Source organism: Cheilinus undulatus, linkage group 4 (genome assembly GCF_018320785.1).
Source record: "Cheilinus undulatus linkage group 4, ASM1832078v1, whole genome shotgun sequence".
In the NCBI taxonomy this organism is placed as follows: domain Eukaryota; kingdom Metazoa; phylum Chordata; class Actinopteri; order Labriformes; family Labridae; genus Cheilinus; species Cheilinus undulatus.
In genome coordinates, this window is record NC_054868.1 from 31350720 (window position 1) to 31363732 (window position 13013).

The 13013-nt window shown below is 39.2% G+C and overlaps 1 protein-coding gene across 6 annotated transcripts in view; it reads left to right on the forward strand.

Moving 5' to 3' along the window:
• rab11fip4b (RAB11 family interacting protein 4 (class II) b) overlaps positions 1–13013 on the forward strand; it is a 75725-nt gene that overhangs the window by 47032 nt on the left and 15680 nt on the right. For 3 of the 6 annotated variants that reach the window (XM_041786130.1, XM_041786126.1, XM_041786129.1), the window contains exons 2-4: positions 7300–7550; positions 10186–10392; positions 12023–12157. In XM_041786130.1, the coding sequence (XP_041642064.1) occupies positions 7333–7550; positions 10186–10392; positions 12023–12157 (560 nt within the window). In that variant the 5' untranslated portion in view covers positions 7300–7332. The remainder of the gene's footprint in view (positions 1–7299; positions 7551–10185; positions 10393–12022; positions 12158–13013) is intronic. The other 3 variants (XM_041786127.1, XM_041786128.1, XM_041786131.1) reach the window with 2 other exon arrangements.

Sequence of the window (13013 nt, forward strand, 5' to 3'; positions counted from 1 at the left end):
CTGTCTCTGGGAAAGGTTGGCTGACCTGTGTTTTCTTAGAGAAATTAACGGAGTACATGTGCTCATTCAGGCAGACTTGACATGTAACAAATGTCCTGGAATAAAGCTGTCACATAAGAGTCATTTAGTCTACCTTTATGGCATCTGAACAGGGTTTGGCTGAGGAATCAGCTGAACAAAGGGAGCACTGACACACACGACTACTAGTTGGTGTTATCGCTCAGAAGGTTTTGAATTGTCTCTCCAATAATACATAACAAGACTCAAACAGATGGCATATGTCTGCTCTTTTAGCCTGATTTCCTCCTCTCTCTGCCCGTTCTCTCACCTGGGAGGTTGGGAAGAAACAGAGGAAAGAAATGATAGAATGTCTGTATTATAACTAGGTCAGACCCTGCAGCTAGAGACTCACAAAGATCAGAAACACTCCATGTTTTAATAAAGAGCTACAATATGAAAAGAAAATACGTTAGACAGGGTGCAGATTTATGGATTTGACTCCAGTATTGTACTCTTCTTTGGTAAATGTCTGCATCTGAGAGAAGGAATCCATTGAGAATTTAAGTGATATAAGAAAATAATGTTTCTTAAAGTGAATACATCCCTGTAAAATATTTAGACAATGAAATAAGGTTTTTTTCTTGTTTTTGATACAGTTAAATGCTTTTTTACAACAATCACATGCATCAAATAAAAGTGTCTGAAATGTAAATAAAAACAGGATGCAATGATTTCCAGTTCCTGAGAAACCCATATTTTATTCACAATAGAACATAAATGATGGATCAAGTGTTGAAACTTTGAAACTCAACATTTCATTTTGAATTGATGGCAGCAACACATTTTAAAAAGTAGGGACTGGGCATCAAAAGACTTGAAAAGTAAGCAGTACCCATGAAAAACAGCTGGAGTAGCATTTGTAACTCAGATAAATTGGCAACAGCACAGTTACATGACTGGGTATAAAAGGAGCATTTTAGAGAGGCAGAGACTCTAAGAGGAAAACATGGGCAGTAGTTCACCAATCTGCAAAAAACTGTGCTTGAAAATTTTGGAACAATTTTAGAAGAAATTTCCTTACCATAATTTTGCAAAGACTTTGAAAATCCCACCATCTACAGTACATAATATCATCAAAAGATTCAGAGAATCTGGAGAAACCTGTGTGCATAAGAGACAAGGCCTAAGGTCAGTATTAGATGCTTATGATCTTTGGGCCCTTATGCGGCACTGCATTAAAAATGTGTGATTCTGTACTGAAAATCACCACATGGGCTCAGGAAGACTTACAGAAATTATTGTCTGTCAACACAGTTAGCTGTCCCATCCAAAAATACAAGTTAGAGATGTATCATTTAAAGAAGAAGCCATATGTGAACAAGAGCCCTGCTGTCTTCTCTGAGCCAGAATTCAATTTAGATGAACTGAGGCAAAATGGAAAACTGTTCTGTGGTCAGATGAATCAAAATTAGAAATTCTTTATGGAAACCAGACTTTGTGTCCTGTGGAATAAGAAGGAGAGGGACCATCCAGCCTGTTGTTAGCTGACAGTTCAAAAGCCTCCATCTTCGATGGCTGTTGGGTTGCATTAGTGCCTATGGTGTGGCTTAAACATCTGGATAGGCAACATCAATGCTGAAAAGCATAGAGAGTTTTCAGAGCAACATGTGCTCCAGTCACCACAGCAGCATGGCCAAGCAGTAAAAGAGACCGGGTGCTGAATTTTCCTTTCACCAATAGAAAACATTTAATGCATTATAAAATGAAAAATCTTTCAAAGACGACCCAGGACTGTTGAGCAGCTAGAATTCTACACCAGACAAGAATGGGACAACATTCCTCTCCCCAAACTCCAGTAACCCCCTCACTTCCCAGACATTCAGACTGTTGTTTAAGGGAAGAGGGAATGCCACCCAATATGAAATATGGACTTGTTCCTACTTTTTTGAGAAGTGCAGGTGCCATCAAATTCAGAATGAGTTAATAATTTTCAGTTTCAACATGAGATGTTGTTTATGTTATATTATGAGCAAAATACGTGTTTCAGAGCTCTGACAGTCATTGCATTCTGTTTTTATTTACATTTTAACACAGTGCCACAATTTTTGGGGGAGTTTGGGTTGTAGATAATCAGATTAAAAATGATGGATTGTTACCTAGCCAGTGTCATTCATATCTGACAATACTGTACTGCAAAAACAAATACTGTTTTATGGCTCTAGAAGGACAGGGGAATTAAAGTTTTAGGTTGTCCATCCATGCATAGGGGGCCATTTTTCTGGACCTGACACCCCAAAACACTTAAAGTGATTTTCTTTAGACTTGACATAAATGTCCATTAAGACTCATATGATAATTTAATAATAATAGAGTATCATAAATTTGTTGTCATATCAAACACAGAATAGCATCAGACACTGATAAAGTCATTTTCCATATCAATCTGCTGATGAATCATCAGCATCTGAGCTGATTTCCATGCAAACATGAACACTGCTATGATAATCTTTTATGGACCAAAGGATGATGATGTGAAGACGTGTCAGGCTTCAGGCAGAGCCATTGCCGTTAAAAGCACAGCAGAATTTAGCGTCCTCTGCACAGAGCCAGTGGCAGGTTGGACGCTGTTTGGCAGGCTCGCTGTGTTTGTGCTCCAGGGAATCAAGCAACTCAAAACACACTGTAGGCTCATGTTTTGGCAGTTTGAAGCCTCGGGCTGTTCTGGAGCAGGCAGCTACAGAGGGAGGTATACCATATTCTCACACACACAAACAAGCATGCACAGCTTCTTTTAAAACATTACTGCTTTACTATTCTCATCAGAGCACCTACAAGTGACCATCAGAGTAGAAAGTACTTGTTAAAAAACACACTTTATATCATACGTAGGTGTCCATCAGTGTCTTTACCTGAACAACTGCTATCAGAAAAATTAAATCAGGGCCTAAATAATGCTTTGTATGTATTTGTTGCTTAAGAAATTGAACCTGAAGACAACTTGCTCTTAATAAGTACAAGGGCTATGTTGTTAAAGGTACAGTGTGTAATATTTCAGTAATATTTAACTGAACAATCTTGATAAAAATGAAACGTCATATTTATAAGCAGGCCTCTGTTTAAATGAGTGTTTAATCAGTTGAATATAATGTATACCATATTTATTTCCTTTACACCTAAAATAAGCCCTCTATGACATAGGGAGGATCTCCCCTATAGACTCTGCTGTCTTGGATTTTTGCATCATGCATGTTTCTACAGTACCACAAAAGAGACTAAATAACCTGGGCTGTCAAAAGATGACATTACATTTTCTCTTAATTTTTGTAGTTAATCACTTCATTTTTATTTCATTGTAAAATTTCACTATTTTGCATTCAAAACTTTTTGTGTCATTCTGAATTTTGCTGTCTTAAACGTCATATTTTAGGCAAAATACACTTTTTTCAGGCTTTTTCTAGCAAAAATATATCCTCCTTGCCTGTCCACAATCCCCTCATTATGTCATGTGAGGAGTTAGCACCGCCCCCATGTTCAGTTGGCCCTCCTCACTGATGAGGATGATCAGGAGAGCTACATCAATATCCTGAGAGGAGGGACAGAGGGGTTTTTTAGCCATGCAAAAATCCAATACTAGAGTGTTTTTCAGCAACAAACTTTACAGGCATGTTTTGGGGACCTCTGAGACCAATATAAACTTGTCTTAAAAGGCTAAAATATGTGACCTTTAAACTAAGGGTAACTGACTAGTACTTTGAAAACAGACCTACTTTTATCCACCTTACTCTGGGGATCTGCTGTAGCTATGATGGGTGAAACTTCTGGTGAAGTAACAGTAATAGAAAGTCCTGCATCATGTTTTTTACTCAAAAATTCAGCTAAATGTTATTATAAGCTGAAATGTATAAATCAAGTTTTCTACAATGCCAGATTTCTGGTAGCTGTTGTTCTCTCCAGGGAGTATAAATGTGATGGCCTCCTGCCTCTAGGGCCCTCTACTGTTTTGTGTGTTCCCCTTTACTGGTGTTTGTCTGTCCCTGCAGGCTTGGTAGGAGGTGTGCGCCGCACCTGGGCGGATCCCCCAGGTGCATAAGAGCTGGCATTTACGTCTTTTCACTCTCTGCTCTGCTCTACCCTGCTCTGCAATCATCAGAAAGACAAAGAGAGTAGACAAAAAGACGAGTGAGCTGAGGCAAGGAGTCTGGGGCCCTATGATTTCCTCGTTAACAGAATCGTTATCTGTCTCTGAATCTGTTACACTGGTCATAGTTATTTTATATCAGGGTTATCCAAACTGTGGCTCTTGGGCCAACTGTGGCCCTTTTTTAATAAATTTAAGGTTATTTCTATTTTATTAGTGAACATTTTATTTATTTACATGAACAGGACACTTTATGGTAAAATTAGTGGAAAGGTTAAAAAAATGGAGTTCCAAAAAATTAAAACAGGATTTGGCAAAACATAAAACGGATTTCATAGGGCCCTAAAGGAGAAATTCACAGACAGAGAAATAGGTGAGCCATAAGAAAATTTTTATATTTTATCAGCTCAACAAGTCCCTGAAATCGCACCCAGATCCACATATCACACTCTCTCAAGTTGGACATTATGATGTTCTGGACCTTTGGTTTAACACCTTTTCTCTGACTGGACCTCGTTGAATTTTAGTTAATTACCCCTGCTGTAGGAGATGTAACAGATGACTTTTACATATTTTAATCTCCAATTTGCCCTTATTATTTGGATTAGCATCTTATTATTATGCAAAATTCCTGTCTGACAGAAGGCACCAGATGTCGTTTCCACATTTCATGCAAAGTATCATAGGGGCTAGGAATAAGGTGGATAGTCAGATAGAAGATGTTGACATGAACTTGGCCATGTAAATGGGAACTTATAATGGATTGAAAAGGAAATAAGGGTACAGTCAAAAGTTAAATACTTGATAACAAAAGGTGCAGATGACTTTTGATGTGTCACTGAGCTGTCTGTGAGTTTTAATGAAAAATGAAATGAAACATTAATGAGTAACAGTGGACTTATTTACATCACTGTGACTTTGACTTTCACTCTGACCGCCCTACAAATAACTGTACCTTGAATAATGTAGTATCCTGTCACTATAACAATGCAATGTTATCACATTAATAAAAATTATGACCATACATTTAATTTTTGTAGCATCTGTCAGACAAAGTTATTGAGTAAAGAACAGAAGAATACAAAGCAAGGTGACTCTAAGTGGAAATTTAAACCAAGCAGCAGATATTACTACCGAGCTTATTTAGCATCTAAATGAAGGACACAGAATATTTTGTTCCATACTAGGAACAATAAAAAAAATGTAAAATTTGTGACAACAAAGAAATACACAGGTTGGTTTATGATAATATAACAAAGTGACATAAGTAATAATAAATATTTTTTTGTGTATAATTGTGCAAATGCATTGCAACTTCACAGCCCATATTAGAGCCTTACTTCTGTACTCTAATGCTAACTAGGTTAACTTATCTTACCCCAGAATGAGCACAAGGTGGTTTCAGACATCCTGCTGAGTTTGCTTGTGCAGTTTCTCGAATTGTTTTGGTTCTGTACGGGGGGTCTGACGTTTTTTCTTCTCTCACACGGTTTCTCTTGTGCTGTGGGGAAAAGCAAAGACCAGTGGGAGGAATGTTAAAGAGACCTTTATCCTTCCTGTTATTCCCTATGACTCTGCGTCAGACCCCATATTGGCTCTTTGTAACACAAATAAGCCTCAGGTTATGAGTTGAATAGGTATTTTTAATTTAATTTTATACAAGCATGCGTGTCCAAACAGAACAGCATTTCAAGCTTTTTTTTTAATCTGGGCTTTAATAAAAACACTGTTTTTTCAAATAAACTTGTTATTCCCTAACCCAGATTAACAGTATGCTTTTAAAAATGTAATCTATTCATCAGCTTTGTCATCATAACTGTCCAAGGCAGCCATTGCCTGTTATAAACATGGATGCAGTTTCTCACACATAGGTTCCTGAAGAGGTATTATAATGCCTGAAGACAGTTGTCATCATATGGGAGATGTGGGCCTTAAGTTTCCTGGCAACAGGTCCATGTACTCATTTGTTTGTACAGCCAATATATACACAATTGATTTAGGCAGATTTTTATAGCCAAAATATTGTTTGCAAATATCAGCAGAAATGCTTATATGCGGCTGTACCACTTATTCTCTTTTTAAGCTATCTGCTACTATCGATATCATGCCGATAATGTTGTGCATCCCTACATTTGACCTCATGTCACCTCTGTTTGCCAGTTTTCACACAGACTTCAACATTGATATTTTCAAATAACAGGGCTCAAAACAAAGTATGGGGAGTTTTATCACAGATGCCTTTAGAGGATTACTGACCAGCAGCATGAATAGATGAGTTGTCAGAGTTCTGTTGAAGTAGACAGCTGAAGGTGCTACGTTTCAGTTTGGATTTGATTTGCTGATGTGATTACCACTGTTGGCTGACAGTTCAACTATATAGCTACAACTATACTACACAGTTTTTCTCTCAGCCACAAAAATCAGAGTATGAACAGATGATCAGTAAACGTGTCCTGATTGCCAGAGGCGACACATGGATTCCTTTGTGGTGACTTCTCCTTCCTACATGCTCAGGATAGCAGGGATGGGAAGGGTCAGCTGCTGAATACAGGCACCTAGTGCTCTTTCTTAGTCACCCTGCTCTCTCTCTCTCCTCCCTGATTACCCCCTCACCTGACCTCTTCTCCCATGCCGCTCAGTGTCTCAGCTGCTCTGTCATGCTGAGATAAGTCCTAGTTCTCTATGGCATTAGACTGGATTTGGCCACTGAAGAATGAAACTAGATGTAACAGGACTTAGGGCTTTGCTCTTTTTGACCCCTATAGCCCTCCAGAACCTCTCTGTTAACTAAAGACCATTCCCACAGTGAAAGAATTCACTATGTGGATTAATTGGTCATAAATAAGAAGCCATGAGACACTGATCACACTTGCAAATACCTTCCTTTGTGAGTTGATTTCATAAATAGCTGCACATTTTGGCATGCTTCCACTCTATTTTTATTCTAAGGATAAGTAAGTCTACTTAAACATATGTGTGCTTGAACAGTTTCAAATAACAAAAAAAAAAAATTAAACCTCTAAAATATTTGCAGTAAACTTTTATGTTATCTGTCAATCAAAAGTTTGCTGGGAAGACTAATGTACTTTTTAGAGGATGTCTTAAAATCAGTCTACAATCGTATTCACTGATAATTTCTCTCTCCTTCTTTTGTCTTCCAGGGTGCTGAGGAGGAGCGGCTCTGTCCGGTCATCATGTGCACGCGGGCCTTTCCTGACCCCGTCCCTGAGTGCCAGCTGTTCCCGGGAGAGGTGGAAGAGCCTGAGGAGGAGGTGGCAGACGAAGGCAGGGAGAGGGAGTCAGACAGAGACAGTGCTGTGGAAAGCACCCAAGGGTCAGACACATCAGACGGTCCCATCAGACCAGGAGACAAGGAAGACGCACTGGGGGATCTATTTTTCCCTGGGGAGAAGTAAGCCCAATTCCACTTTTTTTTTTTCACTTCAACTTGTGTCTGACTCAGTGTTTACGTCTTACTCTTATCACATTAGATTCTGCTTCTTCTCTTCCTCTCTTCTTTCTGCATGTAGCAGTATGCAGTCTTTTATTAACAAAGCAAAATATCTTGCTCTTTTCAAATTATTTGATAATTGTTCATCAGATTCCACTTTACCATCTCGGACTAAAAAACAAGATCGGGGTTCATTTGTAAAGGCAGTTTGATGTGCTATAATGCATGTGGTGCATTTGCGTCTGGTGCATTTAAAACAGCAGCTGTCCTTCAGACATGCACTTCAATATGACTTAACTCACACACCTCATGTTGACTTTGGAGCATCAAACTAATAAACTTCATTGCATTTCTGCAGCTGTTTGGTCAGAGGCAAAGTCATTTTCTGTTGCAGATGTGATGAGGATTGAGGGCATGGAACTTTTATAGTTACAGTACATTTCGTTTTCAACTAGACATGCTGCAATTCCTCTCAATCCTTCATGCCATCATCATCAGCTGCATTATACACTCTTTTTGACACATTCACAGACAATCATTGGCAGTTTAAGTTCGGTTACCTGTTCATCAGAGATGACCGGAGAAGCAGCAATGAGACTTTCACAAAAAGAGAATTCTTTCCTCCATATCACTGGCATCTGGCTGAAACCTTGTATCTCGATTCTTCATTAATTTAAATTTTTTAGATAAATCAGTGCTATTTTTTCACATTTGTCAGTAGTTTTTAACATAAGTTAATGCAATAAAAGTGCCAAAAAGAGGCCGACATGACCATTCTGTGTTAAATTATGTGAAAACACCCCTTTTTTTTTTCATTCCCGAAAAAGTGGTGGTAGGCCATGACCGGGAAGGTCCAGAGCTGTGTCAGTTTGAACCGATGGCACAGGCAATGAGTGTTGAGACAGCCAATGGTGAAGACATACCGGTGCAGGAGAGGAGTGGGGCTGGCTTTGAATTGTAGGTAATGCACAAAGGATCTGAATGGTATGGCAAAGAAATCTGGCACCACATGCTGTGTGGGTTCCAACCTGTAGAGGAAAGTTGCTATGAATATTTCTTAAACAATATCCACCCATTGTATACTACTTACTCTGTACAGGGTCCCAGGGGGCTGACGCCAGTCTCAACTGTCACTGGGCAAGAAGCAGGGTACACCCTTGACTTTTGTTAATCACAGGGAAAATTTATAACCAGTCACACCCACACTCACACCCACGGGTAATTTAGAGTCACCAATTAACCAAACATGTAGGGCTGCATAAATAATTGAACTGTAGACACGATTACAGTTTTGCCCCTCCCAGAATCCAAGAAACTTGAGTGATGCCGATTACGAAGGTATCTTAGAGCTTTTTTAAACATTCACTTCTTAAATACTTTTGCTGGTCAAATTTTTGTCCCAGTCCAGCCCTGGCTACTGGTTATTACCAAAATCATTTTTTCAATATGTAGAAGCTCTTTAACCCAAATGATATTTTTAATGCTAAAATATAATTATTATTGTTATCCATTAATTTTCAAGTTTACTGATTTACAAAAAAACTAAAAAATAGTAAAGCACATTATTATTTCTTGATTAATATGTCAAATTATAGTTATTTACTTGCATTCCTTAACAGAAAAATGAGTTTTAATGGTTGAATGTTATGCTTGATTAATTTCTGACTTCTCAGAGAAGCCCAGTGAGCTGGCTCAAATTTGGGTATAAAAAGGTGAATTCAGTTTGAAATTCCTCATTCCTGTTCAAAATGCTAAAACATGGAGAGCTCACTGAAAATGAAGTCAGCATTAAAGCACTAAAGGATGCTGGATGGTCTTTGAGACAAACAGGGAAAGACATAAAGTATTCTCACAGTGTGGTCAAGTATGCTTTGGAGTCAATTGCTGAGACTGGTGCTTACAAAATGTGCCGAGGAAGAGGCAGGAAACCAAAGTTAACTGAAGCAGATGTCAGACACCACAAGATTTTAAGTACTAGAGACAGAAGGAAGACCACTGCTGATCTTCAGGCAGAGATGAATGCTTCTAGATCAGAGTCTGAGAAAGTCTCCAGAAGGACCATAAGCAGACGACTGACGGAACAAGGCTCAAATGGAAGAATAGCTGCTAAGAAGCCATTTTTGAGGCCTGCAAACATCCAGAAATGCCTCAGATTTGGCAGGGAGCACAAACACTGGACTGTTGATGACTGGAAGAAGGAACTCTGGATGGACGAGTCCAAGTTTGAACTCTTCAGTCAGCATCGTCGTGTTTATGTCCACAGAAAAGCTGGAGAACGTTTTGATGCCAGATGCATTGCACCCACAGTGAAACACGGTGGAGATTCCATTATGGTATGGGGCTCCATTTGTGGATACGGCGTGGGCAAAATAGTGAAAATTGACAGTATCATGAACAAGAATATCTACCACAACATCTTAGTGCATCATGGAATCCCTTCTGGACTGAATCTGATTGGTCGTGGGTTCATATACCAACAAGACAATGACCCAACTCAATAACAAAAGAGACTATGGAAAAGTACATAAAAACAATATAGCACAATATGTAGAATTTGAATCCTTTCAAGATTTTAGTCACTTATTTTAAAACACAGATTGCTGTTTTTTTTACTCAGGATTGGTCAGACCAGCATCTCTGTGACTTCTGATTTATCGACACGTTCTTCAGCTTCTCTGAACGAGGAGCAGTTTGAAGACTACGGAGAGGGAGAGGAACCAGATTACACTCCCAGCAGTCCCTGCCCTGACGACGAAACCCGTACAAACGGGTACTCTGACCTTGGCTCATCTGTTCCCTCAAGGTAAGAGAGTTAGAAAGAAAAATATTGCCACATGGCACCCATGTTGTTTTGGGTGTGGTAGGGAGTCGAAACTGCAATTTAAAGGCAAATAATTACTAAAGTATTTGCCTATTATGCTTCAAACACTAGACCTATCTATCTTTCGTGTGGTGTCATAGCACTTTCTTCAAGCTATATTGCATGTGTTTGGCTGCCTAGTATCAGTCTGCTAACCAGATGTTAGGTAACAATTTGTTGCTGGATGCAGTTGATGATACATTTCAGTTGTAAGCGGGTGTCTTTAAGTAAGTTATAGTACACTGACTTTTTTTGCAGCTTCATTTTCAACAATTGTCAACTAAGTGCTCAAGTCTGCAAGCTCCTGAATCCTTACCTGCCTGGTTTTATTCTGAGACTTGACTGCAGAAGTGCAACTGAGGAGTTTTTGCCCTTAAGGCCACATTAATATTCATCAAAGGCCTGTGTTTAATGGGATTAAGTCTCCCGCCTGATAGAGAGGCAATACCCTCAATGCTCCTTCCACGCATACCAAGCAGACAAAACTCCTCAAATGGAGTCAGCTTTTGAGATTTAAATTCAAAATGAGGCCCTGATTTACAAGAAGTCTTAGACCACTCAGCATGGGCTAGAGGGTTGAATAACTACTGTACAAAGTGGGTTAAAGGTACAGTCTTTACTAATGGTTCAGGGGCTCCTACACCAAGAGGCTATTATGAGATTGTAACACTCTGATCTTGGAGCTATGTTAGCTTTAATAACAAGGAGCTTTGATTGAATAGTAACTGTAATTTTGACTGTATGACTGTTACGTTGTAAGAAAAATCACGTTATATCCAAACAGGATATATGTTTGACCTCACTGTTTTCTAACTTTGCAAAGCAGATGGATACGCCCGTTTCTGTGTTTCTCACTGGCGAATCCATCTTGCAAAGCTCCTATCTGAACCGTTTGGGGCTGGTTAGAAAGTTACAGGACCAATTACTGACAAGGGGCAGTGCTTTCAGGCACAGTGGAGTCATGATGTGAGCAAGCAGCAACGGTGCATTTATGGCAGAAGATGTTAGCAAGGATGCAGCTGAAGTGCCAGTTTTATCAGAACTTGCTGACATTTCTTTGAGTTGTTTTCTTTTCAAAAACGATAAAAGTCGTGTACTGAGATGTCTGTAGTCGCCATGGTTCATGTTATGCAGTTCTGTATGGAGTTTACTCCTTTGGTAGGGGCACAGCTCGGTAGTGGCTACGTCACGTGTTTTGTTGCACTGATTGGCTCATAAAGATGTGACAGACAGAACGTTCATCCAATCACCCTCCAAGTTTTTTTTCAAAGGCTCTGTCCTTTCCCAAAAGCTGTCTATGAGTGGTTTTCCAGATGGATGTGTGAAACAAATCCATCTGGAGTGCCAGGTTTACTGTTTTCCCTGTCTAGTTTTATCCATGCCCCCAATCCAGTTAAAAAAGCTATATTGGGACTAGAGTAAGAATTTCCTCCTAGTGCACCATATTCCCAGATAATCTCTCATTTATATTGATGATCAGTTCTCTAAATGTCTTGGCTCCAAGCTCTGTGGTTATATAGCAGCCTCATTCCTTTACACAGATTAAAAATTGTGTATTTCTGTGTGTTTTCAGTGCTGGTCAGACTCCTCGTAAGGTGCGTCAGCATTACACCGGTGAACTGATGGATGTCTACTGTTCTCAGTGCAGCAAGAAGGTCAACCTGCTCAATGACCTGGAAGCTCGGCTCAAGAACCTCAAGGCTAACAGGTACCACAAACCCTGACTTACCAACATGTATGACTTAGTGTCGCAAAATATGAACATACCGTACCTTCAGGCTGTTACTACAACTTCAATAAGGGGTAAAAGTGTGAGTTAAGCATTTTTTATGCTGTCTTTACCCCTCCAACCTTTCTCTCTGACTGCCATGTAAGCATGTCAAATAAAATCATATCGTAAGAATGTGTTTGCTGACTGCACGTTTTTGTAGCTTTAATTTAAACTAAACTTGACATATTTAGATGTAACGAAATGTCTTGTAGCTGCCACACAAAGAAAAGCTTCTATAGAACAGGTATTGAGAGCCATTTCTATAGCAAATTAGTGCTGATTATCTACGCAGCTATTTTAAGGAACCAGTTTGGTGCAATGTGTAATAAAAGGTTAGTCCTTACAGAAACGAGGCAAAAAGCTGTCAGTTATTAAATGCATTTAAAAAAACTGTTAAATGATCCATTCACGTCAGAATGACTCAGATTGACTCAGCCTCTTGTTTTGTTGACTCTTACTCAGTATAATGAAATAAAAGTGATGCAATTCTGTTACAGAGGTGTGAAGGTGTTCCTTTTTGTTGAATACATGAACCAACATGCCCACAAGCACTAATTGATCGTTACATAAGGCCGCCACTCAGTGCTTACCTCATCACCATTGTAATGGGGAATCTATTATTGGAAACATAATCCACGGTGACCATTAACAGCTCTACTGTCCACCTGTAAACACAAGTGGACACACATGCAGACACAGGATCTACCTGAGAATATTGTATACTGATGAATAATACTTTAAATACAGTATGAACTTTCCAAATTTGTTACTTGAACTCTCAACTGACTCTGCA